The sequence below is a fragment of the Mesoplodon bidens genome, assembly GCF_964165515.1.
Source record: "Mesoplodon bidens genome assembly, chromosome: 8".
NCBI classification, from domain to species: Eukaryota; Metazoa; Chordata; class Mammalia; order Artiodactyla; family Ziphiidae; genus Mesoplodon; species Mesoplodon bidens.
Genome location: NC_138165.1, coordinates 61,268,068 through 61,284,286, shown reverse-complemented (window position 1 = coordinate 61,284,286; position 16,219 = coordinate 61,268,068). Strand labels below are relative to the sequence as shown.

The 16,219-nt window shown below is 47.7% G+C and overlaps 1 protein-coding gene across 1 annotated transcript in view; it reads right to left on the bottom strand.

Moving 5' to 3' along the window:
* TMEM163 (transmembrane protein 163) overlaps nt 1-14,169 on the bottom strand; it is a gene marked incomplete at its 5' end in the record, with an annotated part of 256,482 nt that extends 242,313 nt beyond the window's left edge. Inside the window, 2 exons of the mRNA XM_081242263.1 lie at nt 7,965-8,084; nt 13,968-14,169. Coding sequence (XP_081098389.1) covers nt 7,965-8,084; nt 13,968-14,169 — 322 coding nt within the window. The remainder of the gene's footprint in view (nt 1-7,964; nt 8,085-13,967) is intronic.
* Between the last annotated feature and the right edge of the window lie 2,050 nt (nt 14,170-16,219).

The following is a 16,219-nucleotide window of genomic DNA, read 5'->3' as shown; positions in this document are numbered from 1 at the left end:
GATATTATTCCTTAGAGCCTCTCCCAGCCTCCACTCCCAATACACCTCTTGCAGTAAATCTCAGAGTCTCAGGGTCTATTTCTTAAGAAATCAACCTATGAAAATTCCAAACACAAACTTGCACAAGGTCAGTCCCGTGGTTATAAGTTCTAGTGAAACACTCCCCAGCCCTCAAGAAGCTAAGCTGAGTCAGATAAGCTTCCTTATTGTCTTCCTAGGCTGGTGAGTGGGTTTATTCTGCTCCATCCTTTCATTGAAGGTACAAGTCCTCTAGTCCCTACTATTTGCTCTGACATCTGTGGAGTTCCCCTTCCCATTAGGCTGGATCTCTTCAAGGGGACCAAGAGACTGTCCCACTTCCTTTTTTTTTTAATTTAATTTTATTTTTTTTATACAGCAGGTTCTTATTAGTTATCTATTTTATACATATTAGTGTATACATGTCAATCCCAATCTCCCAGTCCATCCCACCATCCCCTCCTCCCCCGCCCCGCCTTCCCCCCTTGGTGTCCATACGATTGTTCTCTACATCTGTGTCTCTATTTCTGCCTTGCAAACAGGTTCATCTGTACCATTTTTCTAGAGTCCACATATATGTGTTAATATATGATATTTGTTTTTCTCTTTCTGACTTACTTCACTCTGTATGACAGTCTCTAGGTCCATGTCCTACTTCCTAATGTTCTCTGTCGTACCTAGCAGAGCAGGCAGGCAACAGAAATTCGCTAAGGACTGGATGAACACATCCACCAGCTGGAAGGAAGGATGAGCTGACAGGCATGGGAGAGTTGGCAGAGAGTGAGGAACAGGTCCCTTTACTGGGGGAAGGAGGGTTCTCTCCCACACTCTGGCATCATCTTCAGCCCTCAGGATGGGACACCAGGAAATAACCGCTTGTCAAGAAGTTTGCCAGACATTCATCTTCAAGACGCAAATCCCAGAGGACCAAATCACAGCCCTGGAGTACAAGCAGACCAGAAAACCCCTTCTTGTCCAACCAGCTAACAAATATGCCTAGAAAGAGACTGAGAGGCAATAGGAAAAGCCCTCAGGAATTTCCCACAGGGCTCTGGCCCATTTCCTAGCAGAGCCCAGGCACAAGCAAGGAGGGGCAAGGACCCTGCGAGCCTAATGAGATGAGTCCAGCCAGGGCTCACTGCCCAGCTCCCCTGAGTCATTGCCACTGCTGTGTGACAAAGACATCCCCATGCAAATGCACCCTGGCCATACTTTTAATTAAAGGCTATGTGCAGAATGCAGGGAGAAGGAAGGTAGAACAAGCAAGCAGCTGCTAAGACCCCTCCTCCACCGTGGCTGGAAACAGCAGCTCATGGTAAGCACGGAGACTCAGGAAGATGCACACTTCTAACAGCCACAAGCGAGTCCGGTCAAAAGAACCCTGGATCCTTCGGTCCAAGAGGAGGCAGAGGGAGAGGGGAGGGCGGGAGAGTGGAATGAGGGGGAGGGGGAGAGAAGGGGCCTGTATGCCCCTCCCCCTTCCACAAAGTTGAAGACGGCTTTCCCCCTTGTTTCCATTCACTTGAAAACGCTGTCATGCCTTTTTCGGAGCTCTTTACCTGCAAATGCACATCCTCAACCTGCTGCAGCCACGGTGGCCTCAGCAGGAAGATGTCAAAAATTACTCCAGTCCAACCAATATCTGAGCTCCAACTGTGTTAGGGGCTGAAAAAGCAGACTGGAGAAGACGGCGTCCTGCCTGTGAGGAGGCTGTATCAGTGCACAGAGCGACAATGATTGTGTGTCACGTTCCTGACTGCTGGGTGCCCACGCGGCTATGGGCAAAAGGGGCATTTCAGACAGCCCAGAGGGTCAGGGAATGCTTCCTGGAAGAGGGGATCTTTCATCTTAGTTTTGGGGGATAAGTATAATTTAGCAAGAAAACAAAGCGGGGGGTCAGGAACAAAGGGCATCTGAGGCCAAGGGCAGAGCAGGTGCACAGGTATGAGAGTGCAGGGCTGGACGCAGCATTTGGGGAACTACACGGGGTGCTTGTGGGCTGGCATGGCCGGGAGATGGGAGGAGCCGAGCACAGCCAGGAAGGCGGGGCCAAGATCAGGAGGAGCCTCTAGGTAAGCAAAGGGGTGGGACGAAAACACTACTCCGCGTCCGTGAAGCATCACTGAGCCAGCATATGGGGGAGGGGACCAGGCAGCAACCTGTGAGGACAGGACCTCGAGGATATGAAGGAGGAACCCAGAGGCAGGGCGTGTTGTCAGGATGAGGCGCCCAAACTGCGTTTCAGCCTGTTCCTCCCTCCCGGTTTCCACCTCTCAGAATCAGCATCCCCGGTTATCATTCGCCCGGCACGCTCCCGGGTAGCAAGTTATCCCACTCAGCACACCCAGGATGTGGCTCACAAGCTTCCTGCCCACATCCTGCCCCCACCGTGTCACCCGGCTCAGCAGCCCAGGCAGGCCGTGGTTGGGAAGTTGTTCCGGAAAACTCTCCACCTCGAATGGAGTTCATACTACACTAGGGAAACAGCAGCTTGGGAAGAGGCTGGGCTCTTTGGAAGACCAGCAAGAATAAGACGCCATATCTAACCTAAGTACCAACGGGAAGCGTGCACGGCACCACATCTGGGCTTCCTGTGCCCAGAGAATGTCTAGAAGAAAATACAAGACATGGGCAACAAACATCGTCCGGAAGGAGCAGTAACAGGGAGAGAGGTTAGGATGGAAAAGAGACTGGCACCGTGTACCTCTGGCCTCATGAATTTTTATAATGTGCACATACTTTTTTATCAATAGGAATAAAAAAGAACAGCAAACAACACTAAGGATCATTCTATGAAGAGAATAGAAACCGAGTGTTGAAGTCTTTGGTTCAGGGAAATAGTTCAGAGGCTGAGTCTTAAGGACACAGGCAGGAGAGGCGAGGGCCTCACAGACGTCATCATCCAATGGCGTTGGGGACACAAAGGGGAAAACTGGGATGAAGAAAATACACTGTGTGATGGGTAAAACTACTCTGAGGGATGAGTCCTGGTGGCTGGGGAGCCCCCTCTGAGGATTCAGCCACCTGGAGATCCATGGGAAGATGAGCTTTGCTGAAGGATGCCCACTCGCATCCTCAGGAAAAGTTGGGGTGTCTGAGAAAGTGGGGCAAGGGTCAGATCAGGACACACGTTTTAGGCCACTGTAAATTTTTTTTTGGCCACGCTGCGGGTCATACGGGATCTTAGTTCCCCGACTGTCCTGCACTGGAAGCAGAGTCTTAACCACTGGACCACCAGGGAAGTCCCCCCCCACTGTAACTATTTAGACATTACTCTTAGGGCACCAGAAAGCCACTGGAGGATCTTCTGTCTTCTTTCCCACCTCACAAATGTGTCACTTGAGAAATACCTAAAAAAGTTCCCAGACATATTTTGCTGAGTTTACAGAAGAATCTGTAATTTCATTTCACTTATCTCTCAACTCTTGGACTCACAAATTGAAAATAAAAAGAATAAGTACACTTATTCTACCATTTTTAAGGGTCAACAGTTTATATGAAAATCAGATATATTATTTTAAAACTCCCAAATATAAAATCACTCCTTTCAGAAAATTTTCTAGTTCTTAAATCTACTGATTCACAAAATTTTTGAGTGAGCTTTTTCTGAGAAGATCTTGGTTTGGAGTACTTTTTTTAAAAAAGTAGAACTGTGTATCTTAGGAAAAGTTTTCCCCTGAGGATGTTTCAAATATATCTTCATTTCTCACAGAACATGTATTGAGTGCCTAAAAATTAACTTGCACTCATTCAAAGCTCAGAAAGAGTTAGAATGCATTTTCCTAAATCATTCTAACGAAGACATCAATGATGTCAAAACCCTGAATTTTGAAACAGAACTTCTGTTCTCTTTCTAGCCTCATTATTAAAACAGATTTTTTTTTAAGGTTTGTTCATAAGAGGATTGCCATTTTCCATGCTGCCTACCGATTATAAACAGAAGTAATTTTAAAGCTAAACTAGAGCTCTCTCTGAAATATTCAAGATGTATTACCATCTGGTTTTATATCAGCATTTGAGCAGGTCCAAAAAATCACATTACCAAGTATTATCAAAAATAGTTCATTTCCCTTTCAAAGCACATATTCCTCTCAAAATACTTTCATGTCACAAACTTTGAAAATTCACCTAATTTTTCAAACTACACCAGACACATGAATGTCAACCATAGTTACATATTTAAGTGATTTGTCACAGATCACTCAGTAATACTGACCAAAGCTAGTTTCATCTAATGGTCTTTTGGAAAGTACTAATTTGGGAAAACACTGCATACCTGATTACTTGGAGGCATATAGGAAGTAAAGAGTAATAGTCTTTATTTGCAATGTACACACTATGTAAAAATACAAATTTTCCCAGCCCTGAGAAAAGGTGTCCCCCTAACTTATATATATCCAGCAGCCTCATTTCCTAACACAAAAGAGACAACAGCCTTCCTCCAGAGGATGCTCAGCTAAAAATCAGCACCTACGAGTAAAGAGAAAATGACAGGTGGGGAGATAAAGATGGGTTTCTAACTGAACCTGCAGATACAGCTTCAAGACAGGGCCCTTAGCAAGAGAATGGCTGTCGGTTTTTCCAGCTGTCTCGACAAGATTTCAATTGTTCATAAAATAAATGAGACCTAAGCCTGGTATCTAAACAAATGTTTAGATGAAATTTATTTCTAAGAAATCTTTTCCTTCCACCTAACTGAAAAAAAAACACTTTTTAAAATTTCTCTCAGTTCATTCATTCAACAACCTTGAGTACTGATTCCACGTAAAGATGTTCATCCTGTCCCCAAAGAGTTTACCATCCAGTAGTGGCAAAAAGGCATGACAATAAACAGTCTTCTACTCTTCACCATGATTATCACCCCCTGGAAACACACACACACACACACACGCGCGCGCACGCACGCGCGGACACACACTCGGAACACTTCTCTGCCATCTCAAAGCACTGCATTCTATAGCAATTCTCTTTAAAATGCTAACTGGTTCAACTTGATCATTTCACAGGATAAAACAGGGATTTGCCAAGCCAGACCATATTCCATTTTATCCCATCTCTCTGTCAACCACCTCCTTGGAGAATAAGACTGGGGGCTCCTTCTGACACTTTTTAAAAAATACTTTTACTGCACTTTCTGAAATGTACCATTTTCCTTGAAATACTAATTTACACAACTTCAAGAGTCAGCTTATATTGCTTAATCTCTACTGATTTTCTCTCCCTTCAAAACTATGAAAAGGATTGAGCGAAGGCCTGTCAACATGTAAACAATGCCTTAAATTTTTTAAAATATTTCATATTACAAAATAAACTTAGGAAACTAAAGAGTAAAACCAGCAGCGCTAACAACACAGCCACAGGCCACCTCAAGGGCCTAAAATACGAAACACAGACAGGTGCACATACACTGAAGCTACTCTGTAGTTAAAGTGGGAAAAAATATAGTTTATCTTCTACATGTTTTGGTTTCACTGGACCAGAACAAGTTGAAAGCAACTTGGGAACAAATTGAATGTACCATAGAAAGCAACAAAGATCATATCATGTATATGTCAATGCCAACATTTTATAGGCAAGAACTTACAGGAGTTAAATTGTTTGCTTGCCATAAAAAAGTGGTAAGATCGTTCTGAAAAGAAACAGAACGCTTCTCACAAAGCAATATTCAAATTCCACATGCATTATGCAACAGTCTTTTCCTATTATAAGAAATGGAACAAAGTTTTTATGATAACTCAACTGAACAGGCATAATACGGGAAACCAAAATTTCCTCCAAATTTGTTCTTATTCTGAGATTAAAGACATCAAATGTAGGATTCTTCTCCCAAAGGAAAGACTTGTTCAATATTTCTTCACATTCAGGTCCTCATTCAAACACCCACATTATAGAGTCGTTAACATCTCTATCAGGCACACAGCCGCGCATCTGAGTAACTATTATTCTGTTTATAAATCACCTCTCCCTTCCTGGCATTCCTCTTTCTTTCCATATGTAAATTATGGTGTCAGATTCGGATCCCACCACCAGCCACCGCGACCAAATTATCCTGCAGGGACATCAATCGGGCTCCAGGGACATCAATCAGGCTCGTTATTCTTGTTTCAGCATTTAAAAAAAAAAAAAAAAAAAAGGAGGAGCAGGAGCAATTTTCAGGAATCAGAATTCCTCTTTTTTTTAAACATCTTTATTGGAGTGTAATTGCTTTACAATGTTGTGTTAGTTTCTGCTGTATAACAAAGTGAATTAGCTATATGTATACATACATCCCCATATCTCCTCCCTCTTGCGTCTCCCTCCCACCCTCCCTATCCCACCCCTCTAGGTGGTCACAAAGCACCGAGCTGATCTCCCTGTGCTATGCGGCTGCTTCCCACTAGCTATCTATTTTACGTTTGGTAGTGTATATATGTCCATGCCACTCTCTCACTTCGTCCCAGCTTACCCTTCCCAGAATTCTTCTTGATCAGATTTCTGGCTCACTGGTAAATGTTTCTACCTTGAAATGCATTATCCTTGGCTGCTAAATATGTGGCTTTAAGAAAACAAAAAACAGGGCTTCCCTGGTGGCGCAGTGGTTGAGAATCTGCCTGCCAATGCAGGGGACACGGGTTCGAGCCCTGGTCTGGGAAGATCCCACGTGCTGCGGAGCAACTGGGCCTGTGAGCCACAATTACTGAGCCTGTGCATCTGGAGCCTGTGCTCCGCAATGGGAGAGGCCGTGATAGTGAGAGGCCCGCACACCGCAATGAAGAGTGGCCCCCGCTTGCCACAACTAGAGAAAGCCCACACACAGAAACGAAGACCCAACACAGCCATAAATAAATAATTAATTAATTAATTAAAATTGCAACCTCCTTTTAAAAAAAAAAATTTAAAAACAAAACAAAACAAAAAGCCAAGACATGGTACAGTGTTTCCAATATAAATTGCTTCCAGGAATATATGCTGAGTTTTGCAGGGAGCACTTGGTCAAATTCTAATATTCCCTCTTGGGAGCCAACACCAACTTCCAGCAGCAGCTCTAACTGTGCAGAATGGAATTTCAAACACACACAGGGCAGCATCTTCCGGCGGACACAGCCCTTTCTTCTCCTACTCTGTGGGGTGCCACATGAGACACCTCGTACGATACTTATCACTTAGAATATAGATCTTTCTGTTAAAGTCATAAATTAATCACGAAATGCACAAAATACATTCTTTTCCCTAACATTAAAGAAAATAAATAAATAACACTGTGGTTTCCAGCAAGGTTGAGCTGAAGCTCAATGTCACTGCTTAAGCTTGTGAATCACTGCACGATTAATAAGAATAAACACCACACATACATCTCTATAGGCTGCAAATGTTAGCAGAGAAAATGCATGTCATGGGGCTTCCTAACACGGAAACAGGATCATCCGTGGGCAGAAAGTGTCCAGTTGTCTTAGTTCTTCTTGATTATAATAAATATTTTTGTTTCCGTGGCCACTGAAAACTTGAGAAAGGACCCTCCCATTCTCCTTTCATTAAAATGTACGGATGATTTTATTCTAAACCTTACGCAGATATAATCGGGGGAAAGATTGCACTCATCTGGTGGCATGAAGCTCAAAATACGAATCTCAAGGACGTATATTTGTCACATGTCAGCCCAGGCTGAAGGCATCCACCAAGAGAATATTTTCACTATTCAGCTGGCAGCCATAATCTACTGCCACGAACCCGCATACTGATGAGAGCCAAAGCTCCCAGTCCCGTTCTCTATTTCTTCTTCCTAACCACCTCTTGCCTCTGCAGAGGAGAGAAGCCATTTTGCTAAAGCAACCTGACTATGCAACCACTGAAAAAAATTTACTCATCAATGATAGTCAGCTAAAAGCAAAAGCACATCCCACAGGAGTCAGAGAATAAAACAGGCAACACCAGCACATACATCGATCAGCAAGACTCCAGATACTCACTAAAGGCAGCCACCGCCAGGGCCAGTGTGACAATAATGGAGAACCAGGAGACCCACAACGCCTTCTTTCTGTAGTTCTGGGCTTCGTGGGGTTTTAGCCGAGTGCTGCTTTCTAGTAAGCCTGACAAAAACAAGGAGAAAAGGAAGTTAGGCATTTCCTTATTAAGAAACCCACAACTAGAGCTATTCTTTCTTAGCCAAGGATTGCAAACTGACAGCCCGCGGGCCAAGATGTGGGGTTTTTCAATTGAAATATAGTTGATTTACAACACTGTGTTAGTTTCAGGTGTACGGCAAAGTGATTCAGTTATCCAAGAGGTGTTTTAACATTTAGGAGAGTCACATAGAAATCAAGCTTTCTGGTCTCTCTTGAAAGATCTTGGGCTCTGGCAATATATGGCTTGTGTTCCCAAGGGTAATGGCAGCTGTCTTCTTTCTAAAGTACCCTACCACCCCCTGACCTGACATATGACCCCAGCCATCCCCCTCCCCTGTGGCTCACTGGCTCACATAGGTGCTGCTCCTTCTAACGAGACTTTTTCTTTAGAAAAATAGCACAAGTAGGGGTTTCCCTGGTGGCGCAGTGGTTGAGAGTCCGCCTGCCGATGCAGGGGACACGGGTTCGTGCCCTGGTCTGGGAGGATCCCACATGCCGCGGAGCAGCTGGGCCCGTGAGCCATGGCTGCTGAGCCTGTGCGTCCAGAGCCTGTGCTCCGCAACGGGAGAGGCCACAACAGTGAGAGGCCCGCATACCGCAAAAAAACAAAACAAAACAACAACAAAAAAAGAAAAATAGCACAAGTAGCCCACATCTGGTTGGGCATGTGGGCTCCTCAGCGTGGCACTGATTTGCATTGCTCCATCAGCATGGCCCTAACTGGCGGACCGGGTTTTGGGGTTGTGGAATACAAATGCCCCCACGCCTCCCCTCAACAGTTAACAGAAGGAGGGCCATTTCTCTTTAACCACAACCAACAGCCACCAGGAGTAAATGACATGCCACGTTTTCTTCCCTCCTCTTTCTGCTCTATAGTATCTATTCCTGTGTATCAGTCAAATGTCAAAAAATTCTCACAATGTTGCAGCGAGGTAAACCTGCTAAAACTGGAGGTCGCTTCCCAGGTGGGTCACGTGTAAGAAAGGTTTGATTTCGTCGCCTATGCTTTCAACATTGAGAGTCCTCAACAGCAACAGAAATTCAGGACGACTCTGAGGCAATGCCCAAGCTTCAGCTTGAAGACTAAAACATCTTCAGCACGATCTTGATTTATGTTTTTTCTTCTCCTTTGTAAAGAGATCATATACAGCATCTCTTAGCTGCATGAAGAACCAAACTCTCAGCCCGGCATTCTACATAAACAGGACAACATCTCTGGCCAAACAACCCATAATATACCTTTCAGAGGTGGAGCAGCCTCATCACAACAGCTCCAAATGATGAAGAAATTGGTAGTCAGACCTTAAGCACCCACCTGTAAAATAAGGCACAGTGTGCAACAAATCTCACCTAAGCATTGTGGAAAAGGCATCTTCCCGTTAGACTGACTGGGTACCACATTAAGCCTCTGGTTGCCAAAAACTGCATCCTGTTCAAAAATTATAACAAGGACCCTGTTAAAACTTCCCAATTCCATTAACTACCCAGATTCAAGCACCCTGAAGAGGGCCTAAATAAAGAGGAAATGTGGAGAAGCCTGCTTACTGAGTCCAGTGTACAGCCACAGATTTTTTTTTAAATAAATTTATTTTATTTTTTATTTTATTTTTGGCTGTGTTGGGTCTTCGTTGCTGTGTGTGGGCTTTCTCTAGTTGTGGTGAGTGGGGGCTACTCTTCGTTGCGCTGCGCAGGCTTCTTATTGCAGTGGCTTCTCTTCTTGTGGAGCATGGGCTCTAGGCGCATGGGCTTCAGTAGTTGTGACACGTGGGCTCAGTAGTTGTGGCTCGCAGGCTCTAGAGCGCAGGCTCAGTAGTTGTGGCACACAAGCTTAGTTGCTCCACGGCATGTGGGATCTTCCCGGACCAGGGTTCGAACCCATGTCCCCTGCATTGGCAGGCGGATTCTCAACCACTGTGCCACCAGGGAAGGCCCCACAGATTTTTTAATCATTGAAACCTGTAGACTTATTTACAACCAAAAGGTAGATGACTTTGCAAAAGGTAGGTAATAAACTCCATCTCCATCACCTCACTGTAAAAATCTCCCCAGACCTTCCTTTAAAAATGCACTTGGACGGAAAAAAGAAAGACCTTCTCTCTTATCAAATTGTACCCTGGGTACAAGTGATTTCAAACTGTCCCTTTGTCTGCTTCCCTAGCTGCTGAAAAACACCCCATTCTAATTTTCAACTGTGATCACCCTTGACTCCAGTTAAAGCCACAACCCAGAATAAGCAGGTCCCAGGGACTCCCGATAATTTATTTCCCTTTGCCCAAATGATATGGAAATCTTTCTTTCATCCTGGCCAATTGATTTTCAAGAGAAGTGAAGCTGTAACATTTAAGTACTGACTCAAATAAGCAGTTCATTTGCTGGGTACTTTGACAGCAACCATCTTGAGAGGTAATCCCCTGGGGGTAAAAAACGAGGTTTCTTCTAGATGTAGATTTAATTTTCTAAGAGAAACAACAAGGATCTGAGTTTTCAATTCCAACACATGATATTTATTTTCCCTACCAAGGCCAGCTGTTTCCAACAATATGACTGGAGCTGACGGCACAGACCAATCATGTGCCTCACCCCAGAGAGGGCCAGCACTCCCCTTGGAGGGAGCCTGGGATGCCAGCTCACCTGGGCTGCACTGCCCTGCTAAGGTGGCAGCTGAATCCTCTGATCAACAGGACTGGTAGTTCCCCCCCAGATCCGACCCTGTATGTGCTTCCTCAAAGGAAGTGGGGTATAATGACCTATGAGGACCCAGCTCATAAATGAATGGTCCGCACACAGGTGCCACTACCTCTGCCCCGTGTTAGCTGCACGCACACGTGCAAGCCACAGAGATGTGCTGAGAATTCCTGAAGCGTTCAGGAAGCTGTGTGTCAAAGGTAGAAGAAAAGCAGCACAGCCTACAGAAGCCAAGGCAGGCCTCAGATTTGCACACAGGGCTGGATCCTTCCTATCCATAGTTGGCCTCCACATTGAAATTTTTAATCTCACTTGAATTTCACCTACTTGTAATTTGGGCCTGGCAATAGTAAGCATAAGGGTTGTATTAATGAAGGACTGATACCTTATTTGGGGTGGAGGAGATGCAAATATATGCAGGGAGATTGAAGTCATCAGTCATTTCCATGCTAGTATGAATTAGTTCCAATTGCTTTCTCCTAAGAGTTAGTCCTGCTTGGATTCTCTGAAGGAAGGGGTATATTCATTAAATGGGAAGGTAGTAGGAAATGCTGAAGCATGTAACACTCTAGGGCCCTAAGGCTTGGGACAGAATGATGGGAAAACACCTGTGGGGAGAAGAGTGGGTATTAAAAGGTGGGGCGTGGAAATGCGTAAGACAAACTTGGCCTATCTTTTGTTTTAGTCCCTAAAGGTCTTGGACCACAAACCTCTTGCTCCCTGAACTACAAGGCTCAGTAACTGCAGTGTCATTTGGCTGACAATATGAGCTCATTAGGGTTCTGGGAACCAACCCACATCACTTCTAAGGAAAAAATACCTCTCAAGTCTCCAAACACTAGATTTGTATAAAGCAAGCCTTTGATCAAAGTTAAATGGAGCCTGTCACAGGGTCCTGATAGCTCAGAAGGAATTTAGGGCAAGAGAGAAGGCCAAGTATAGGTACAAATCCAGGTGTCCACCCACCACAAACACACATACTCATTGTTAGGTATTTAGGCCTCGAAGAAAGCAAGCCAGGCATGATGTAGAGATACACATCAGGCAACTGCTGAGGCCTCCTCCTCCCCAAATCCTCTCACCATTAGGAAAAAGGTAGCAGCAATGGAACAGTTCCCAAGGGATACAAAAAATCGATATTGGAAAAATGCAGCCCCGTTCATAAAAAATAACACAAACCCCAAATATTATAAGAAACCTCCCTAGATAAGCTTCTGATTTATTTAATAAAAATGACTCATTCAGCATTAACTCTTTGCTGCCAGGAATGGGTCAAACAGAAGAATGAATGTCACACTGACTTTCAGCTTTCAATGCCACATGGCGCTGGGTTCTTTGGGGGACAGGGTTCATCTTAACAGAGAGGCAGTGTGTGACATGCAGTGCTTTCACACAGTGACAGTTTATGAACAGTGAATACTTTCATGCTATAACATAATGGAAAATGAAATTCAGTTGACCAGTGAAAAATAACCTTAAGAATAAATTCAGAAGGGCTTTTTACACTTGAGCATGAGCTACAAAATGGCACTAAATAGTAACTAGCCCTAGCACTTTTTTCCCTCCTATCATGAGGTGGGGAGAAATAGGCCAGCTTTTACAGATGACCTGCAATGCTACAAAAATAAGCCCAGCCCAGAGTTCGGTCTTTCTTCAATGCAAAAATTTTTAATGCTACAACATTAGTTATAGTGGGAAAGGTAATTAACACGACCTACACTAAAAATATGAGGTTTTGCTGGGTGCTTGTGATGTCACCCATCATCAGCTCGAAAATGATAATCGAGTTAGGTGAAAACAGGAGGAGAAACTGCAACATAGGCGCGGAACTCGTTGCACCTGGAGGGGTTCCAGTTCTCACCCGAGCATCCCTGCCGATTCTCTGGGAATTGCCGTTTGCATGCTTCACATGCTACAGTTTAAAATTTCTAAGACGAAAGAGATCGTGCATCCGAATACTAAACCGGAATAAAAATGTACAGGAGATACTAAGAATAGGACAGAAACCTGCGAAGACTGAAATATACAAATCCGCCGCAGCCAACAAATAAGGCTTCCAAGAACAGGGGGTGGAAGTGGCGACGAGCCGGCTCCCCGTGAAGGGCCGGCTGTCAGAATCCCGTTTCGGCCACTAACCGGGTTTAGGAAAGCCACCGAGTCTTTCTGAGGGGGCCGATTTGGATTTCGATTCAGCAAGAAGCAGAGAAGGTATAGACGTGGCTACGATGAGGGCTCCCTCTGAGCCAAAAGGAAACGAGAGAGGGAGAAAAAGAGGAATGTAGAGAGACACAGGAATGAATAGGGTAGTCTCTCCCATTTCTTATGGGCAACTCAAAGGGGGCATCAGCTGTCGGTCAGAGGGTCGGGTTTGGCCTCCCCGGAAAGGGACGTTTGCGGGCTTCCAGGCCAGTGTCTTGGGAAGGATTCTGAAGGGGCTAGGGATGGGCGCTCCGGGAACCATCAGGTTCTAGTGGCATCCATCCAGGATTGGTGGCCCAAATCCAAGTGTCCCAGGCCTCTCCCCCCACCGGCAGACAGCGGGGCAGTGACCCACCGTAAACTGGGTGGGTAAATGAGTCGGGAGTCACCCGACTCCTGTTCGCCGGGGCGGTCGCCGAGGGACTCCTCGAGGCTAAATCCGCAGAGGGAAGTTCTCCCGGAGAGCCGGAGGGGGCCGCAGGGGGCTGGGGAAGGAGGATGCACCGAGCTCAGGACCCTCCCAACTGAGCGGGACCCGCAATTCCCGGGAGCGCTCGGCTCCGAAAGCAAAGAAAAAAAAAATCACACACACACACAGAGACACACACACACGCCTCCCGCAAACTTTTCCAGTGGGCGCCGGAGGGACCAGGGCTGGCCGAGAGGAGGACGCGGGCCCCGGCGGGGTCGCCCAGGAGGCAGCACGGTTCGCGGGTTCCGGCGAAGGCTCCGCGGCCCCGGCGGCGCCGGCCGAGGGAGGTGGGGCTGCCGCCCTCTGCTCTCCGTGCTTTCGCGGGAAGTCCCGGCTCCGCGCCCCCGCGCGCGCCGAGGCGCCGAGCCCCGCGCCCGGCCCCACCCGCCAGCGGGGAGAGGCGGGCCCGGAGCAGCGGCTCCTCAACGCGCCCGCCTGGCGGGAGGAAGGGGCCGGGCCGGGGGAAGGGACCCGGGGCGGCGCGCGCTCACCTCGATCCTCCAGCCCGTCGCTGAACTGGCCGCTCTCGCTGATCCGCAGCTGCCGCTCCTCCTCGGGCTGCAGAGGCTCGTGTGCGGGGGAGCTCAGCGGGCCCGGGCCGGGGGCGGCGGCCAAGGGCGCGTGGACCCGGGGCGGTGGCGGGACGGCAGGGCCCGGGGGGCTGCGGCACTCGCTGCCCGCGGCCGGCTCCATGGCGCGGGGCGGCGACGACGAGCGCAGCGGGGACTCGAGTCAGAAGTGCGAGGCGCAGCGGCTGGGAACAGGCGGAGGGACGCACCGACCGCGCGGAGAGGGAGGGCGGGCGCCGCGGAGTGGAGGTGCGGTGGTGGCAGGGGGCGGGGGGTGCGGGCGCGGCGCGGCTCGCGTGGCGGGTGGCAGAGCCTGAAGCCCAGTAGTCGGCGCCGCGCTCCGCCCCCGGGGCAGGTGCGTGCGGCAGGGACCCGCCCCGAGGCCCGGGCGCCGGAGCCGGCGCTCCAAGGCCGGCGGGAAGGGAGGGATGCGGCCGGGCGTGATACCCGGAGGCTCGGCGGTGTGGGAGGACGACTGGGAGAGCCGTGACTAAAAGGCGGCCGGGGCAGGGCCTGGTGAGGGTGTGATGAGAGACCTGCCCCACTCGTGCCGCGGGATGGTGACCAGAGGAGACCGCCCCCTCCCCCGACCCCGGACCCCACTCCTTTACCGTCCGGGAAGCCCGAGGCCGCGCTTGAGTAGAAAAGCCATCAGCGCCCTAATTTGGCATCTTTCTCCTCTGGAGTCGCACAGGCTTCAGAGACTATGGAGGGTCTCCTGCCTGGGCTGCCATCCTCACCGCCCATCCCAGGAAAACGAGGTTCACCTGCCCCCAAGCCCATCCGTGTCAGGCCTTCTTCTAGGAGCTTCGATTGCCTTCCAGCACCAACTTAAGGGGACCGGGTATCTTAGGACCACAGGGCGTTCTAGAAGATGTTTGGACCCCACCCCGCCCTCCTTGCGACTGCCCCTAGGCCTTGGTCCCAGCCGGTCCCCCACCAGCTCTCTACTTCCCCTCTGAGTAGCCGAGTCTTGCCCGTACTTCAGGCCTCCGATGGAAGCCTCCCTCCTACAAGAAGCCCTCCCCTGGCTTTCTTGGCGCGGCCAACTGTCCCCACCTCTGAACGCGCGGAGCTCATCCCTTTGCGCCGTCGGGCTCATCTCCGCAGCGAGGCGGCGAATTCGTCCACTCCGGGACCCACGCCCGGCGGTGTAGTTCGGAAAGGTGCACAGGGAGGATCGGCCATTTGTCAGATTCAACTAGAATGTAATAGCAACATCCAAATTCACGAACCTAGATTTCACCTTCCTATGTATAATCAGTCTTCAGATTTAATGAGTTCTCTAAAATGCCAATTCCTCGTTTAAAGCCTGCCTACGGTGGGGAATGGCACCCTGTTTTCTGAAGAGTAACCAGTTTCCTTTCTCATTCTCGCTTTGCCTGCGATGGAAATCGGAGCGGGATTTAAATGCCTTTGTCGTGCAGTAGAAACAGCACTAGCACTGGGAAGAGGGTCTCATTTTATTTTGTTGCTGTTGTAGGGTTGGAATGAGAATATCTGAGTTGACCTTGTCCAGCTCACGTTACCTTTTGGGCCACTCATCTAACTACAAACGGAAAGAGTTGGGACTAGGGCGTTTCAAAGGCCCCTTCTTGCTAGGAACGGAGGGAGGAAAGGAAGGGGAAAAAAGCAAAGAAAAACGCTATGATTCTTTGGACAAAAAAAAAAACAACGAAAAGTTTTACCCACTGGTCTTGCTTCTCTCTTCTGAGGTAGACAGACTTCGGGTATTTGCAGATACCCCAACATACACACCTCTGTTACTCTCTCCCACCCAGACTGTTTTCCTCCAGGTTTTCGCATTTAATCCGTCAATTGCTCTCAAACATAAGAATCACCTGGGGAGTTTACAAACAAAAATACCCAGGACTCACCTGCTGCTAGAGATTCTAATATCACAGGTGATAATGTGGGTATTTTTTAAAGCTCCCTTCCCATTCTTTTTCTTTTTTTTTAACGTTTTTATTGGAGTATATTGCTTTACAACGGTGTGTTAGTCCCTCCCCATTCTTAAATCATCTGGGGAAGCTTTTTTTTAAAATTTATTTAAATGTTGATTCCTTGTTCTTTGAGATTCTGATTCAGTAAATCTGGGATCTGGCAGAGAATCTTCATTTGAATAACACACACATTCTGATATAGATTGATTGCTCTAGGACCACCTTTGAGAT